The following is a 17546-nucleotide window of genomic DNA, read 5'->3' on the forward strand; positions in this document are numbered from 1 at the left end:
ACCACTCAAAGGTTTTTAAAATAGAAATTTCCTTTGTATTGCAGCATGCTGTACACCTAGTTTAATTTTGTTTGGCATGTTTGGTAATGTTCCTGTGTTTTAAAAGGGTAAAGGTAAAGGACCCCTGACAGTTAAGTCCAGTCACAGATGATTCTGGGGTTGTGGTGCTCATCTTGCTTTACAGGCCGAGGGAGCTGGCGTTTGTCTGCAGACAGTTTTTCCGGGTCATGTGGCCAGCATGACTAAGCCGCTTCTGGCGCAACAGAACACCGAAACCAGAGCAGCACACGGAAACGCCATTTACCTTCCCGCCGGAGCGGTACCTATTTATCTACTTGCACTTTTGGGCATGCTTCGAACTGCTAGGTTGGCAGGAGCTGGGACAGAACAATGGGAGCTCACCCTGTCGCGGGGATTCAAACCGCCAACCTTCTGATCGGCAAGCCTAAGAGGCTCAGTGGTTTAGACCACAGCGCCACCCGTGTCCCTTACTGTGTTTTAGGTGGATTTATTGTTGAATTACTTATTGCATAGCATTATTGTCTTAGGCAATGCTCTGTTTCCACCACTGGAGGTAATATGCTTCTGAATGCCAGTTGCTGGAAATCATGTGAGGAGACTCAAGACTATTTAAATTCAGCTCAAGACCAAAATAATAAAATAAAATAAAATCCCTATCAATAATTTAGGCACAACTATGTTTACACAATGCAATGCTGGCCTTTGAACGGTCTCTTAAAAGTTAAATTCAGCTCTCTGGAGACACTGCATGTTTATTTTTGCTGTGCCCAAAGATACCATAATTCAATCTTTTGAAAATAACACATTGATTTTGTAATCCACAGTTTCTGTTTTAGCCTCATATTCATAGAACAAAAGGAATCTCACCTTGAAAGCTCTTCTAGCTTAGATTTAGCAAATTCAAGGCTTTTTCTTTCTACGTGCTCATGCGGTGTGTGAGCCAGAAGTTCATGGAGGGTTATTATATATCTAGGAATCTAAAGATGGGTGAAAGGGATTATCAGCAAGTTTATATTCAAAAGCACACTTGGTCTTGAAATAAAAAAATGAACATTTAAAAAGAAAATTGTTGTTTAATTCCTTGCATTTATTTTCTTCTATCAGCATAAACTCACTCAACTAAAATGTTTTCTACATTAAGAAGAAATCTTCAGGCTAAATAAGGAACTTGAAAATCTAATAGTGGTCCCAATTCAGTGGCAGAGATTCTGTCTTCCAGATGTGCAGTGAATGCAGATGTACCCAATCCACATCATACTGTTCACCTAGGCCTCTTTAACTGTCAGGAGGTGCATCTGGATGCATAGTCCTATCTAGAGATCCATTAGTTTTTACATAGAATTAGTTGCCTGGATGTCAAACTGATTAGAGGCCTTCCTTTCCAGTTGTTCAACTAGTCTTAAATGTGTTTAACATGCAAAACTGATATGTCTATCATGAAGCCCATCAATCTCAGGCTACCAGAACACTTTATCACATGATAAAATGAAAATCCTGGTGTGGGTTTGTATTAGGCTGGCAATGGTAAAATATATACCGTATATTTTAAACAGTTGAAATGGCTGCATTTGGATTTAATGCTGAAGATTAAATCATGAAAACAAGCCTCGGTGCACCTTGGGCTTGTACACTGTTTCCCTGCCCTGGCTTAGTCATGAGGAGAAGACTGGAAGCTTTCACTTTAAATTCAGACATCATATTTTCTGGACCCTAATCTGTGATTAATCTGAACAATAATTTATGGAAACATGCCAGATCCAGAAGGTATAGCCTGAAGTTGTCTTGTTTCAGCAAAGTATAGTTAAGATTAACCACAGTTTGTCTGGATTTCAATGACACAACAAACTGCAATTAATTTGAAATAGAAAAAAAGCTTCCATCTCTTCCTTGGGGATACACTAGAGGAGGAGAGGGGCAGTAGGTAAGACTGGAGCTTAGTGGAGTTCATTCTTATACAGTGGTCCCTTGACTTACGAAGTACTCGACTTACGAAATTTCGAGTTACGAATGAAAAAAAATGGCCGCATGCTTACGTTTTTTTTTTGACATCCGAAAGGAAAACCATTGCGGTTTAGATGCAGTTTACTCGACTTACGAATTTTTCAGTTTCCAATGCATTCCTATGGGAAACCGCTTTTTTCGACTTACAAATGTGCATTCAGAACGGATTAAATTCGCAAGTCGAGGGACCACTGTACAGTGGAACCTCAGTTGTCAAACATAATCTGTTCCGGAAGACCGTTTTGACTTCCAAAATGTTCGACAACCAAGGCGCAATAGGCAGTCGGCAATTTCAATGGAGAAAACTAAGAGACTCGCCTCAGAAGCCGTTCGACTTCCGGGGTGCATTTGAAAACGGAAGCAATTACTTGCGGGTTTTCGGCGTTCAAAAACTGAAACATTCACTGCTGCATTTCCGTGTGTGTGTGTGTGCAGCTACAAGATCAAGGTGCAAATGCAGTAGCAGAGCTGATCAAGTCTGTTCCACTGGTACTGTGCCAACCTTGCCGCCGCCTCATTTCTCTCTATCTTGGTATGCCACTGGCTGGAGGTCAGGTGAGCCCCACAGCTCTGCCCCACCATCTGCTACTGCTTAAAGCTGACTAGGTAGCATAGAAACCTATATTCCTCCAAACATAAAAGAAACACTTTAGTTCCCTGATTCTACACTTATTTCTGCAGGAAACCCAGCAGGCTCCTTCTCCCAGGCTAATTCTCCGTTCCTCCAAGAAGAGCCTGTCTTTGCACCTTATTTTTCTTGATTGCTGTATTCTTTTTAACACTCGACTGGGAGTTGCCCAGGGTGGCTGGGGAAACTCAGCCACATGGGCAGGGTATAAACAATAAGTTGTTGTTGTTGTTGTTGTTGTTGTTGTTGTTGTTGTTGTTGTTGTTGTTATGGTTTGCAACAGAGACTGAAGACTTGTGTTTGCTGCTGCTCTCTGCTACCAGGGTTTATTGACAGCATGAGGGGCAGTGAGCATGTCTAGTGCCTAGTTTCTAGGTGGATTCAGAGGTCTTGATAGGAGTTGAACACAAGTGTGTGCATGTTTCAAAAAAAACACCATGACTTGAATTTGCAGGAACTCCTTTCCTTCACTGTCAGCGTTTAGACTGTATGTGTTATAATTAAGAGAATTTAATTTAATTTGATAGCAGAAAATTTCATTGATCACACAACCACTGGATGTGGGAACCAATAATTAAAAAAAAACAAAATGTCTTCAAAAATATATTGAACAAGTATTAAAAAACACTTTCAAATTGTGACTGTAATATAAAAGGTTGTTATGCTCAAAGCCCTTCCACCAGATAAAATATACAGCTATAGAGATGTTGTTTGCAGATGACTCAGCCTTGACAGCCCACTCCAAGGAAGCTCTATAGAGACTCATCAACCACTTTGCCCAAGCCTGCATGGAAGTCAGCCTCACCATCAGCCTGACAAAGACCAACACTCTGGGTCAGGACATTGTCAGCACTCCACACATCAGCACGGGTGACCACAGACTTGAAGTAGCAGATGATTTTGTTTATCTGGGTTCCACCATAACAAGCAACCATTCCATCAAATCTGACCTAGACAAGTGAATTGGCAAGACAGACATACCCAAAGGTAAGGGAAAATGTGATGCTAATGACCAATACCAAGATGAAGGTCTATCAGGCGTGTGTTGAGCACTCTGCTTTATGGAAGTGAGTTGTAGGCAACTTACAACCACCTCAATGCCTTTCCACATGTGCTGCGCCAGGACGATTCTGTGCATCACGTGGCTGTATGAGCACATCTCAAAGATGTGCTCTCCCAAGCCCACATTCCCATCTTGCTCACAGTCCTGACTCAGCGACGCCTACACTGGTTTGGTCACATACGCAGAATGGAAGATGGCAAGTTCCCCAAAAGCTTCAGGCATTAGGCCTGTTGGCACACAAACTCTGTGTTACAAAAATGTCTGCAAATGTGACATAAAGGCTGGTAACCTTAACCCCGCCATATGGTTATAACCATTGCAGACGATCACAGTACCTGGAGACAAGACAGTCAGGTTGTCCACAGCAGTAACCAGAGGGGGAATGACTGCTGGGAGGAGCGCAGAGAAAAGAAACGCCATGGTGCACCTGTAGCAGCAAAACAGGACACCTTCTGTATCGGCCCAACTTGCAACAAAACATGTCTCTTCTGTATCAGCCTCTACAGCCACGGCAGGTGCTGTAACTCTCCAATGGTTTTACTTTACCCCCAAAGGCACACTCTTCCTTTGTCTCCCAAGACAGATGGATGCCAGCAACAACCAACAACCAATCTGCTAGAGCAACAGCCATTAGTATTACTAACCAAATGATACAAATAGTGTTTATAACATGCACGAAACCACTATAACAACAAAAATACCTGAAACATGGGATAAGTAAGGAATGTCTCAAGCATTCTGCCCTCACAGGCAGGGTTGGCTTCATACTGCTTCAAGAGTTTGTCAAAATCTCTGTTCTGCTTGCAGTTTGCAAGGACCTGGAGACTATATTGATGATTCCGAACAAATTCTTGATAAATATTCAGCATTGGTAGCAGGATATCAAATAAATCAGCTATACAAAACAAAGAGAAAAATAAATTGCTGCTGCCATCCACCTTTTTTTATAGGTCACATTTAGAAATAAAATAGAACATTAAGTGCAAATTATCTACATCCAGAACTGCAAAATCCTAACAAGGAATAGTGTTACCACCTTTCCTCTCTTGACAGAAGTTGTATGCTTTAAACCAGGGGTCCCCCAAACTAAGGCCCGGGGGCCGGATGCGGCCCAATCGCCTTCTAAATCCGGCCCGCGGACGGTCCGGGAATCAGCATGTTTTTACATGAATAGAATGTGTTCTTTTATTTAAAATGCATCTCTGGGTTATTTGTGGGACCTGCCTGGTGTTTTTACATGAGTAGAATGTGTCCTTTTATTTAAAATGCATCTCTGGGTTATTTGTGGGGCATAAGAATTCATATTTTTTTTCAAAATATAGTCCGCCCCCCCCCCCCAAGGTCTGAGGGACAGTGGACCAGCCCCCTGCTGAAAAAGTTTGCTGACCCCTGCTTTAAACAGTGGAATTGATATGCAAAGGCAATTTTTCAGCCGCTCTGCATAATGAAACATACTACACCTTCCTAAAATGGTTATATCTTCTGAAAAACACACATGGCATCTGCAAAAAAAGAGGATGCAATTCCTACTAATATCCCCACATGGCCATGCAAAAATAATAATGGCCCTAGTGAAGAGCACTTACCTAAAATTAAAGTAGGCCAGTTTGCTATTCTTGCTTTTAATCCTTGATGAAATATTTCATGAAGAAACATTATAGTCTCACTGCGAAGAAATAAAAGTTGAAACAATAAACAAAAGTTGGACTCTGTCATTAGAAGATATTCTTTGAACATTACTGCATAAATAGCTATAGTTCAAAACGTTTGGAAGAGGTGGGTTATAATTTTTTATCAAATAAACAAAAGTATGTTACTGACTAACTTTTGGACCTCATCTGTGTAGCATAATTTATTATTATTTTTTGGGGGGGAGACATTTTTTGCCTTCAAGAAGGCAAAAGATCTACACTTCTACCTGAATCTTAAAAAAAAAAGAGAGCTGTGACTGAAATACTCTGAAGAAGAAATTTGGGAAATTGCCAAAGCTGGATTTACTTCATTCCATCATAATGGAACAAGATTTACAAAATATATCAAATACTTGTTTTATCCAAGCCATGCTTATCTGCGAGTAAATCTCATTGAACTCAATTCTAAAGATGTACCCAATTGCACTGTGATTACATTCTATAACACTGCTGCTTTATCTTTAATTTTATTGTATTTGTTTTATTTCTCTTTACCCATTTTTTTAAACTGCCCTTTGTATACGTTCACATCTGAAGATGAAAGAGGTCTGGGCATATTTTAATTAATTAATTAATTAATTAATTAATTATATAAACACATGGGGTACCTGTTGAGGAATACACTACTGACGTCATCATGGCTAATTGGTGGTTTCTTTGAACTTGCAGCCATTCTTAACGGCCTTAGAAAACAATTCACAAGGATATAAAGCTGGTGTACGTATTCAGATTCAGCCTCAACCATGTTGAAAACGATCTGATTTCTCTTTCGCATACTTTCTGCATGTGGAGAACAAATGTAATCCTGGACAATTGTCTTCCATTTTCTTCTACACAACCAACCTCGCATAAAACTCTGAACCTGATAATTCAACAAAAGAAGAACACATTCTTAATGGCCTTTGAAATGTGTGTGTGTGAAGCAGAAAAGGCACCTCCACAATCTTCAGACATTGCTGTGAGCAGGGGAGTAAACTTTGTACACATGTACACCTTTGTATGGAAAAAATGCTTATATGTGAAACCACCCTCTGTTGAGACAGGGAACATTGGAAGCTACCTTCAAGCCTAGTTTCGGCCCTAGACAGACTACCCTGGGTAGAACTCTCCATCAATGTAATTGTAAGCCGGTGGGTAAAGCAGTACTCATTAGAGCCGTGAAAAGGCCATGTGGAAAGAGCAGCCTAGGAGCAATGCTCATCGGCTGCATATCCACAAATTCCCTGGTGCTGATGGGTTAATTATGCTATTCCCACCCGATGTACATCCATTGGGAGGTGGGATCAGCCATTAATTAGCATGCAGAGCTTAGGCTTCAATGAGTACCACCACCATTATCATGGGTGGGCAAGTGACCAGCATGAGTACTAGCAGCAGTAGGCACAGAAGCAGTGCTGTGAGAGCTTCCATATGCCCCAGTTCGCTGTATGCTGGTGCAGGCATGGTTGCCTTACAGTCAAACCAATAGTCCTTTTAGTTCAGTACTGTCTATGATAACTGATTCCAGCAGTTCAGACAGGAGTCCTTTCCAGTCCCTCCTTGGACTGAACCTGGGAATTTTTTGCATATGCAAAGCATTTACTCTTCACTGAGCTACAGTGTCAAATACAGAGCAATGCACACATATCTGTGGACTGGGCTAGATGAAGTAAAATCATAAGGAAAAGAAATCTTAAAGTGGCTTGAAAACACAATGGTCAGTAAACCTTTTTCAAGCAGTTTATACTGGGTAACGTGATATGCACCGTACATAAAAAGGTAAAGGGACCCCTGACCATTAGGTCCAGTCGTGACCGACTCTGGGGTTGTGGCGCTCATCTCGTATTATTGGCCGAGGGAGCCGGCGTACAGCTTCCAGGTCATGTGGCCAGGTCATGTGGCGAACCAGAGCAACACACGGAAACGCTGTTTACTTTCCCGCCGGAGCGGTACCTATTTATCTACTTGCACTTTGACGTGCTTTCGAACTGCTAGGTTGGCAGGAACATGCATCTACCCCAATTCACCATTATCTGCCCGCTTCACTAAATAATATACTTCAGATATTATGTGATCTTGCTGCAGTTTTTAAAATTCAACACATACTGAGCTAAATGGAAGAGTTTTACACATAATAAATTTTTTCTTCTAATTCAAAGAAAGGTGTGGACAAATTATTTTATAAACTTATTTTATAAACTCTTCTCCATTTAAACAGAATTTTACCTTTTTGATTTTCTTAATATCAGGATCTTCTTCTTCTTGGTTGCCTTGATAAGGTCGCATTCGTTCTTTTGTTTTGTTAAGAGCTACAATCTGTCAAAAGCAATAACATAAAATAAGAAAAGCCTGTAACGGTTAGGGTTTTCCACCCAGAACTCTCAGTTCCGGCATCTAACTTGAGGCTTCAATACCCTTAATTTCCAAATCTTTGAGGCTTCTTTGGCTTGTGTTACATAATCACATATAGAGTAGGTATACTCTAGGGTAGGTGTGCACAACCTGTGATCTACGAAGCCCCACATACCATAGCAGTCACCAGGACGTGTGTGGTCTCTGATTGCCTGCGAGTGTAAAAACGGGACTTAGCACTTAGCAGGCCACAACAGGTGGCTAGTAGGATGCATTTTAGCTTGGTGGATAAGAGCATGTAAATTCCTGCTTTAGGGAAATGAAATATAATACCATGCTACACGACATTTTTTTTAAAAAAAAATGGCAAGGACTAAAATAAAATTGCATTATTCTGTTGCAGTTTTAAAAGTCTACATCATTAAAGAAGATTACAGATGAAGTCAGGAAAATTATCAGGCAAGGAAATCTAAGTATACATACTCGGTGGTGATTACAGTGGTGCCTCGACTTACGAATTTAATCCGTTCTGAAGGCAACTTTGTAGGTCGAAAAATTCCTAAGTCGAAAAGCGCCATTTGAAACACGATTTACCATAGGAATGCATTGGAAACGAAAAAATTTGTAAGTCGAAGCAACCCCATCTAAAAATTCGTAAGTCAAAAAAACCCTATCTAAAACTGCCGCAGTTTCCGTTCGGATGTTGAGAAATTTGTAAGCATGCAGCCATTTACCCCATTCGCAAGTCGAAAAATTCGGTTGTCGAGTCGTTCGTCAGTCGAGGTACCACTGTACCTCACAATTAACCTAGGGTTCAATTCATTCACATAATAATTTAAGGGTTGCTGTTTTTTGGAGGGGGAACCATTGACTAAAAAGGGAAGTAGATTGCATTCCTAATATATAAATTGGCTCATAAAGGTACTGATAAAATGTAACCTTCACATCATATGGGAACATACCTCTGATTTAAGCCTTTCAATTTCTGTGTCTTGATCTTCAAGCTGATGTCGTAACTGATTGGCTGAAATCTTTTCTGTCTCTACAATCTGAACTAGATGAATATATTTTTGCATTAAAACTTCTCGCTCAATCAGGATATCTGAATAGCTGCGAAGAGGAAAAAGGGTCACAATGTGCGTCAATTATGGTAGGTAGCACATTTAAATTGAAGAAGAAAACAGTACTTCTGAAAATATTACATTAAACTGAGAGGAAAACAGACTACATCTCTCCTACTCTAGCAAAGTGTGCTTGGAGGAAATTGATTATCTGTGTCAAGTTCCCGTAACTAAACACAATGACAGCAACTTGTGCTTAAAAGTAAGGGAAGTATTTTATTCAAGCTAGTAACAGACTCAGGAGCAAGGTCCATAGAATCATAGAGCTGGAAGAGACCACAAGGGCCATCCAGTCCAACCCCCTGCGAAGCAGAGTCCTGCCAGAAGTCAAGATTCCTAGGCAAGAGGTTTATAACAAAATAGCAGCTACAGTGATGTCCCAACAGTTGATACCCCCTCTTGCCAAGCTTTTAAACATGAGTTGGGGCAAGTTCACTCATGGGACTCTCTCATTCTAATAGTTATGTATGTGTAGCTGATCCCACCTATTAATTTAAATTAATAATAGATTAGGTAACCTCTCTTTCCCTCCAAAACTCCTAATTAAAAGACTGGCACAATATCAGTACATGCAATAATGAATGCCTGTGAAAGTGTGAGGTGGCTCCCCTTGCAGAAAATAATGGGAAGGCTTTTAGCATGTGGGGCTCTAAAACACAACCAAGTTGTTAAGAACTGATGCAAGACATTGCTCTTGAGGCAAGACAGTGCTCTTAAGGCACATGAGCAATTCAGTAGAATCAGTGCTGAAATCCTTTGTCTGGCAGTTGGACAAGGTGCACACAGAACACTGTAGGATGGAGCAATATCACCTTCTGCCCAGATACATTCTATTTCTGCATGGGTTATTTTCCAATCAACAGATTATTTCACTTCCTCACACTTTTGCCTGCTTGAGAGGAACAGCTCTGCTCCAGAAAAAGCAATATAAAGCAACGAATTAACAGCACAATCTTATGCATGTCTTTATAATATAGATTTTATAGATATATAATATAGATTTGAGATCTTTAAAAGGTTGACTCATTCCTATCCATATAATTCTAAAACTATGAACAAGCTATTTATTATGATGTAATAGTATTCTATCTACTCTAAGGCAGAAACTGGGAACAGCTATTAAATTTGGTTGCTGGCTTGGAAAAGAAACTCAGATTAAACCTAAATTATAAGAGATCATTGTGAGCTGTTTGAAGACAACAGAGGACGGCTTGAGATTTCTCATCATCATCACCACCCTCATTTTATAAACTACACTATGTTTCCATGCTCATGAAAACAGTGGGCTACTCATCATCTCCTGATTTAACCCAGAGCTTACATCCTTTCCCCTCAGTGAAGACAGCTTTTATTTTACATCCCAGAGAAGAGAGGCATTGACATGACACATAACCATGTTGTCTGTAACTCTCACATGATCTTATTGTTGTAATGTTACCAGAACAGTATAGGAACAGGAAGACAGGAGAAATCAATAACCATGTTAATCCCTTACTGAAAAGACAGACCTAAACAGTGAACCACAGTATGGCCAGATACCAGTGAGGTGTAAGGAGATTCAAAGAAATGCTGGCCACCAAAAGGGCTGTGCTATCAAAGCAAGAAGTGGCTACAGTCCATGCTTTCAGCATTTCTCGTGTCCTGACTGAAAGTTCAGGAGTGCAAGAGACTCTCTTCCCTCGCAACTTGATTGGCTGGAAGTATCATGTTGACCAAAGTAATGCGTTCCAACTCCAGCCATTTGAATCGTGTTGCCAGTCAAGTATGTTCTAAAAGAATTACCCCACACTTTAATAAAGAATGCTTCTCCAAATCACTGTACAGGCATTAGAAGTTCCCTCCTCGTCTTCTGAAATAGTCCATTCTCCTTTGGCCTGCCATCTTACTGTTAATATAGCATCTAACACATTAGTGCCACAGCTCAAGCCGAAAGTTGTTAGCTACCATGCCAGGCATACCATCCTGGGGCAAAAAAATGAAAATTACTACTGTATGGAAGTAAGTGTCTATGACTTATATGTAGGGTATAGTGACTTACAATATAGAAGTATCAGAGGAATGAGAGTTTTGCATACTTCTTGATAAGTGATGGTGGAAATAAACAGTCTCCAGAGGATGAAACTGCATGTTGTTTGCTACATAGCTGTGCCTTTAAGTGCAAAGGTTTCCAGAGTGGAAGCCTGATCCAGATTGAGGCCCTACCATGTGGGTTGAGAGCATTAGCCCATTGCTCCCACCATGCACCTGTAATTTGTATTGTGGGGGGGGGGAAATCATCTGCTTTAATGGGATCTTATTTCTGAAAGAGATTGCAAGGCCAGGACTAGGGCTATGGGGGGGCAATCCTCCAACCCACCATGCTAGAGTCCCTATCTGGAACAGTCTTCCTGCAAGTGGTAAAAAAACAAAACAAAACTCTGCCCTGCAAGGCATGGGCTGTACTGTGTAGTTTGACCCTCAGGACAGGCCCAGACTTTTTGTATCAGGTGAAGGAAGAAAATCAAATAGTACAAGAGAGAATGAAGTAGATTGTTCTGTTGTGACGTGGGGTTTGTGATTTCAGCTCTCTTGACAAAACATGCTGGAGACAGTTCTCTAGTAACAGCTCTTTATTAAAGTGAACAAGACTGAAGACTGAGGAGAGGAAAGCTACATTTATAGGGACAGGGGACTAGCTAGGAAGGGATACATTTTGGAGGGAACAATATCAAGCAATCACAGTGCTGCCTTTTGGAGGAAACCAATAAGACAGAGGATCCAAATACAGCAGCTTAAATGAACCAATAGTAGCTGTACCCTCTGGAACCAAAAGGCAGTTACTTTATCCTAATGCAAATACAGACAATAATAAAACAGATATAAAATCCTTTGACTCAATACACAACACCCCTCCCCCCCTAGTGAGCACAGCAGACGTAATCCCTCAGGTACTGTGGGGTCCTACAACTTCTACCTGATCTCCTGACAACAGGTGTTGCAGGTTCTGGATTGGGTGTTACCTGTGGTGGAGGGGCTGCTATAGGGGTTTCATCAGGAACAGATGGAGTCCCAGACATCTCAGGATCCCCGACCTGTACCTCGTCATCATGAGGACTAGCAGACCCTGGTTCATTTGCTGAAGCCCCTGGTGACTGTACCTCTGGACCATTTTCACTCTGGTCTTGCAGCTGTGCGTCATTAGCCAGGGATGAATTATCTGACTCCTCCCTGCTGAGCGCCCGGCGCCTCAGCTGATCTATATGTCTCTTCCAAACTTGCCCATTTTCCAAGGTCACATAATAGGACACAGGTCCACTAGCCCGGGTGATCACACCGGCCACCCACCGCGGACCTCGTGAATAGTTCCTCACCCAGACCAGATCTTCAGGGGCGAGATACCTTGTTGTGTCAGTCTCAGCCTGGGGGGTTGCTCTTGAATTACGGTTTGGCATTTTATCTGGGTGGACATAATCCAGCACCGTTACCAGTCTTCTACCTAAGAGCAGCTCGGCTGGCGACTTGCCCGTCGCAGTACACGGCGTCGCATGCTGCAAAAATAACATTCGCGCAATGCGAGCCGACCAGTTACCCTCCATTAAGCGCGCAATGGATTCTTTGGCTGTTCTTACCATGCGCTCAGCCTGCCCATTGGAGGATGGGTGAAAGGGCGCGGATGTGACCCCTCTTATAAAGTTATCAGCCAAGAATGCCCTGAATTCTTGGGATACAAAAGCTGCCCCATTATCTGATACAATGGTCTCAGGTAACCCGTGGGTAGCAAACAGCTGCCTCAACACCTTGATTACGGCAGCTGATGCCATGCTAGGGACCATCGCCACTTCTAACCATTTGGAATATGCATCAACGATAACCAAAAAGACCTTCCCTTGGAATGGCCCAGCAAAATCTATGTGCAGCCGGCTCCAGGGAGTCCTGGACTGCTCCCACCAGTGGACTGGTGCTCTGGCCACTTCTGGCCGCACCTCTTGGCATGCCTTGCATGTTCGTACCCATTGTTCTATGTTCTGGTCCATTCCAGGCCACCACACATAACAGCGGGCTAGCGACTTCATCCTGACCATTCCCGGGTGTCCCATGTGAAGCGTCTCAAGAACCCAGTTTTCCATTAAAGAGACCAGCAAATTCCTTGCATAATACCTCACTCATCTCAGGGCAGGTTTGGATTGAATTAAGCCCTGAGATACTCAGTCCCAGGGCAGGGAACCAGTCAGTGCCCAGGAGACTGGGGCGACTGCCCTTCGCAATCACCAGTTTGAGTACAGCCTGTTTGTCCCGGAACTGTACTCTCACGGCACACATTCCCATAACATGGATGCGGCCTGCTGAGTACGACTGCAAGGTTGCCGGAAAGGGCTCCAGAGGGGGCAACTTACCCCTGGGGAAGAATGTCTTCGCGGTCTGGTCCGACACGATGGTGAATGCGGATCCGGAGTCCACCTCCATGTCGCACTGCTGACCCTCAATCTTCACCTTGACGTGTGCCTTGCCTTGCGCTGGAAACTGCACGGCCCTCCCGTTGATCTCCGTTACGTAGTGGCAGTCCTTTAGAAAACGAGTTGCTGTGGGCAGTCTGCGATGCTCCAGTCTAGGTGCTCCTGTCGCTCCCGACGCCACCGATCTACAGACCCTGGCGATGTGACCCGTCTTTCCGCACGTCCGGCAGATAGCATCCCTGAAACGACAACTCTTCCTTTCATGGTTTCCGCCACAACCTGGGCAACTGCCTCGGCGATCTCTGTGCACTGTGCAGGCCTGACGCACCGACTCAACCCCACGGACTGGGCTCTGGCTCGGAGTAGCCTCTAGCTCGTCCATGGCATGCGCAACTTCTATCTGTGGCTTAGTGGCCTTGCGACTGGCATCAAGCTCCTCTCTTTCATAATTCTCCGTGGCGGTGGCCTCTTTCAAGGCTGAAGCAAGGGTAACCTCTTCTTTAGCCACGATGCGTCTTCTGGCTTTCTTGCTGCTCAGACCACCAATAAACCGATCCAGGAGAGTCTCTTCCAGATTTTGGAAGCCGCAGTGCTGAGCGAGCTTCCGGAGTTCAGCCAGAAATGTGGATACAGACTCCCCAGCATGCTGCTGCCTCTTATGGAACTCCATCCGCCGGGCCATCTTGGTCTCAGTAGGCGCCAAGTGGCTTGTTAGGCAGGCAAGAATATCTTTGAGAGATGTCTCACTCAGCTTCGCTGGAGCAAGTAATGCCTTGGCCAGCTTGAAGGTCTCGGGCCCACAGTAGCTCAGGAATGTGGCCCTTCTTTTGCTGGCATCGGTGATCCCTTGAGCCACTGCAAAGAACTCGAAGCGTTCGACGTAGTCTTCCCAGGTGTGGGGCTCTGATGGCTGGAAGGGCTCCAATACCCTTGGACTCTCCATTGTCCTAGCGGGCAGGGTCGTCTTCTCAGCTGGCCAGTGAGTCTTGTTCTCAGCTGCAATCCGGACTCTGAGGCAGGGTTGTGTTTAACCGCTCCTCAGCATTCCGGATCCCATCCTCGTCGCCAGTTGTTGTGACGTGGGGTTTGTGATTTCAGCTCTCTTGACAAAACATGCTGGAGACAGTTCTCTAGTAACAGCTCTTTATTAAAGTGAACAAGACTGAAGACTGAGGAGAGGAAAGCTACATTTATAGGGACAGGGGACTAGCTAGGAAGGGATACATTTTGGAGGGAACAATATCAAGCAATCACAGTGCTGCCTTTTGGAGGAAACCAATAAGACAGAGGATCCAAATACAGCAGCTTAAATGAACCAATAGTAGCTGTACCCTCTGGAACCAAAAGGCAGTTACTTTATCCTAATGCAAATACAGACAATAATAATACAGATATAAAATCCTTTGACTCAGTACACAACATGTTCCTCAGTAAACAAAAGGAGTGCTTGACTAGGTAGTGACTGTCAGCGGAGGTTTCATACCTGGCTTGGTGAATAGCCTCTACCCATTCTTCTCCATCTGCTTCCTCCTCACAACGGAGCTCAAGTGGCTTCTGTCCTTCATGACCAAAGAGGACGGTAAAATAGTACTGTGAATCGTAAAAGAAAGTCTTTGAATGTAATAAATACAACAGTGCCTGAGTGATAAACATTTAGTTATATTGTTAAATAAATAACTTGGAAAACCTAACCAACACAAACAACTGAACACTGGTTCAGGATTAAAACATTATAAATTAAGGAAGGGGCCTACTGGATCAGATGAAAGGCCTACCAAGTTGAGCATTCTAACTGGCCATTGCAGAAAAAGAGCAATACAATCTAAGAGAGTTCTCTAAAAGTAAAAGGTAAAAACTTCACCAGCATCTCTCACATCAAGCATAAAGGCAGGAAGATTTTCGAACGGCGACTGTCCTTCTTGTTACATCATGGTTTCCCTGAAAAATCTATAAACTACTAAACTAAAGAAAACTGTTTTGTAACAGGCTGTCAGCTTTGAGGTTACATGCAAGCTGGTGTGGGTGAAAGTGGAACATAAGCACCAGCAGATTTATGCTTAGAATAGATATGTTCTTCATATGCAACTGTCTTTGTGTTACTGCCTTTATATTATTACATTTTAATGAACATCAGAAACACCAATTAGACTCTGTGAATGAACTGTATTAAAATGAAGCGATTCATGTGTATCTGAAATTATTATTTCCTAAATTATGCTAAAAGGGTGCTTAACTAGCATATCTCAAAGCGAACCAAAAAAATGGCATATATTGTCATTATAATGCTAAAAGGTGAACCCCAAATGAATTGTGCATGCCAACCTAGATGACAAAATTCACCCCACTATGAAACCATCTTTCATTAACCTAATTGCTTTCTGACAGTCACGGCTGATGTTCCTTCTATGGGAACTAATGACCAAAACACTGTCTCTCTCCTGCCATTGAAACATAACAAGCTATGGCTAGTGAGAAATGCAGAGATATGGCATTATGAACAGCTGTTCTTCGGACAGAGTGGCAAACAGATCTGAAAGTTAACTAAAGGTGAAACACTTTGAGACACACTTGTTTCCTTTAGAAAGCATGATGCAGTCTTAGTAGTTGTGTACATAAAACAAATATTACAATGATACCATCTTAAGTCTCCAATGCTCACTCAAGAAAGTGTGGGAAAGGGAGCAGGGAAGAAAGAATGAAAATATTATAAAAGCTCCACTTTAAAAATGATTTATTACTCAAAGGGTTGTATCACAGAATATCAAAGAAAGCATGTATAACACTGGAGAAAAACCATTAAAAACCTCAACACAGAAACAGAATGGCCTGGTTTGCATTGAATGCTAAACCATTGTTTAGTGCTACAAGGACAAGCCTGAAGTGTAGGTTGGTTCCCACAAGGCTAAACACAGTGTTAACAGCAATAATATTTATTGAACAGAACTGAACAGGGGCAAAGCAACTGCTTATATACATTCCTGAAGGCCTGGGCCACTCCCACTCCCGACATAATTGGCTGTCTAAACTTCCAAGCTGCAAATCATGACTCAGAGTTTAAGGGCCAATGGTAGAGGCCCAAATCCTGATATGTTCTGTGATTGGGTATCATGTATCGAATCAGAACACAGGAGCTCAGAATCCTTAGTGCAGACTCAAGCTCAGGCAAACACAGACCACTGAATACTGTACATAACAAAGCCTCCATAAGGTCAAGCAAAAAATGAGGCTCACAAAACTCTCACTCCTCTCTGCTCCTCCCATAAGACTAATGGGATAATTTCTGCCAAATTTAGCTTCGCTTTCAAATAAGTATGTACAAACTAGATATGCTTGTTTAAAACAAACATTTAGTTTAAGAAGTCAGCTTCATAACTCATGGTTTGAAGTTGGCTTGTGTGAAAGAATTGGACTGTTTAAAAATAAACAATGATCTTGTATAAAGTTTGGGTTGCGAATTACATGGTTAACTTGCTTCCTAGACACAATCTTGGCTGACGGATAACTGCTTCAGCACATGGTCTGCAAAAGGCAATAGTGTACTTTTTAATGTTGGTTGGTTTGTGGTTTGGTTTATATAAAAAAAAAAAGATAGCTCAAGGTCACAGTTAGAGAGGCACAGTGGTACCTCGGTTTATGAACACAATTGGTTCCGGAAGTCTGTTCATAAACTGAAGCGTTCATAAACTGAAGCGAACTTTCCCATTGAAAGTAATGGAAAGTGGATTAATCCGTTCCAGATGGTCTGCGGGGTACTTAAACTGAAGCGTTCATAAACTGAAGCGAACTTTCCCATTGAAAGTAATGGAAAGTGGATTAATCCGTTCCAGATGGGTCCGCGGAGTACTTAAACTGAAGCGTTCATAAACTGAAGCATGGGTGTAATAGGTTCCGGAAGTCTGTTCATAAACTGAAGCGTTCATAAACTGAAGCGAACTTTCCTATTGAAAGTAATGGAAAATGAATTAATCCGTTCCATATGGGTCCGCGGCGTTCATAAACCGAGGTGTTCATAAACCGAGGTTCCACTGTACTTGCAAAGACAAAGTATTGGAGATTCTCAGAAGAAAGTGAATATCAGACCTGAGGTAGTACATTGAAAACCAGAAAGAGCTGCTAACCAACATAAGATCCTAAAGACTCTGACATTTGCTTAACAGAATTTTAGCTCATAGGAACCGATTTGGATAGGACCAGCTAGATGCATTTTCTTATTTATTTTCATTTTTTTAATGCATGTATGTAACTATTCAGATGTAG

At 42.4% G+C, this 17546-nt stretch overlaps 1 protein-coding gene across 2 annotated transcripts in view; it reads right to left on the reverse strand.

Moving 5' to 3' along the window:
- Positions 1-17546, reverse strand: part of RASGRF2 (Ras protein specific guanine nucleotide releasing factor 2) — a 92074-nt gene that overhangs the window by 50097 nt on the left and 24431 nt on the right. For both annotated transcript variants that reach the window (XM_035099765.2, XM_035099768.2), the window contains exons 2-8: positions 14773-14879; positions 8698-8845; positions 7610-7699; positions 6013-6266; positions 5300-5379; positions 4415-4608; positions 889-998 (exon numbers count right to left, since the gene is read on the reverse strand). In XM_035099765.2, coding sequence (XP_034955656.2) covers positions 889-998; positions 4415-4608; positions 5300-5379; positions 6013-6266; positions 7610-7699; positions 8698-8845; positions 14773-14879 — 983 coding nt within the window. The remainder of the gene's footprint in view (positions 1-888; positions 999-4414; positions 4609-5299; positions 5380-6012; positions 6267-7609; positions 7700-8697; positions 8846-14772; positions 14880-17546) is intronic.

The sequence above is a fragment of the Zootoca vivipara genome, chromosome 11 (assembly GCF_963506605.1).
Source record: "Zootoca vivipara chromosome 11, rZooViv1.1, whole genome shotgun sequence".
Taxonomy (NCBI): Eukaryota; Metazoa; Chordata; class Lepidosauria; order Squamata; family Lacertidae; genus Zootoca; species Zootoca vivipara.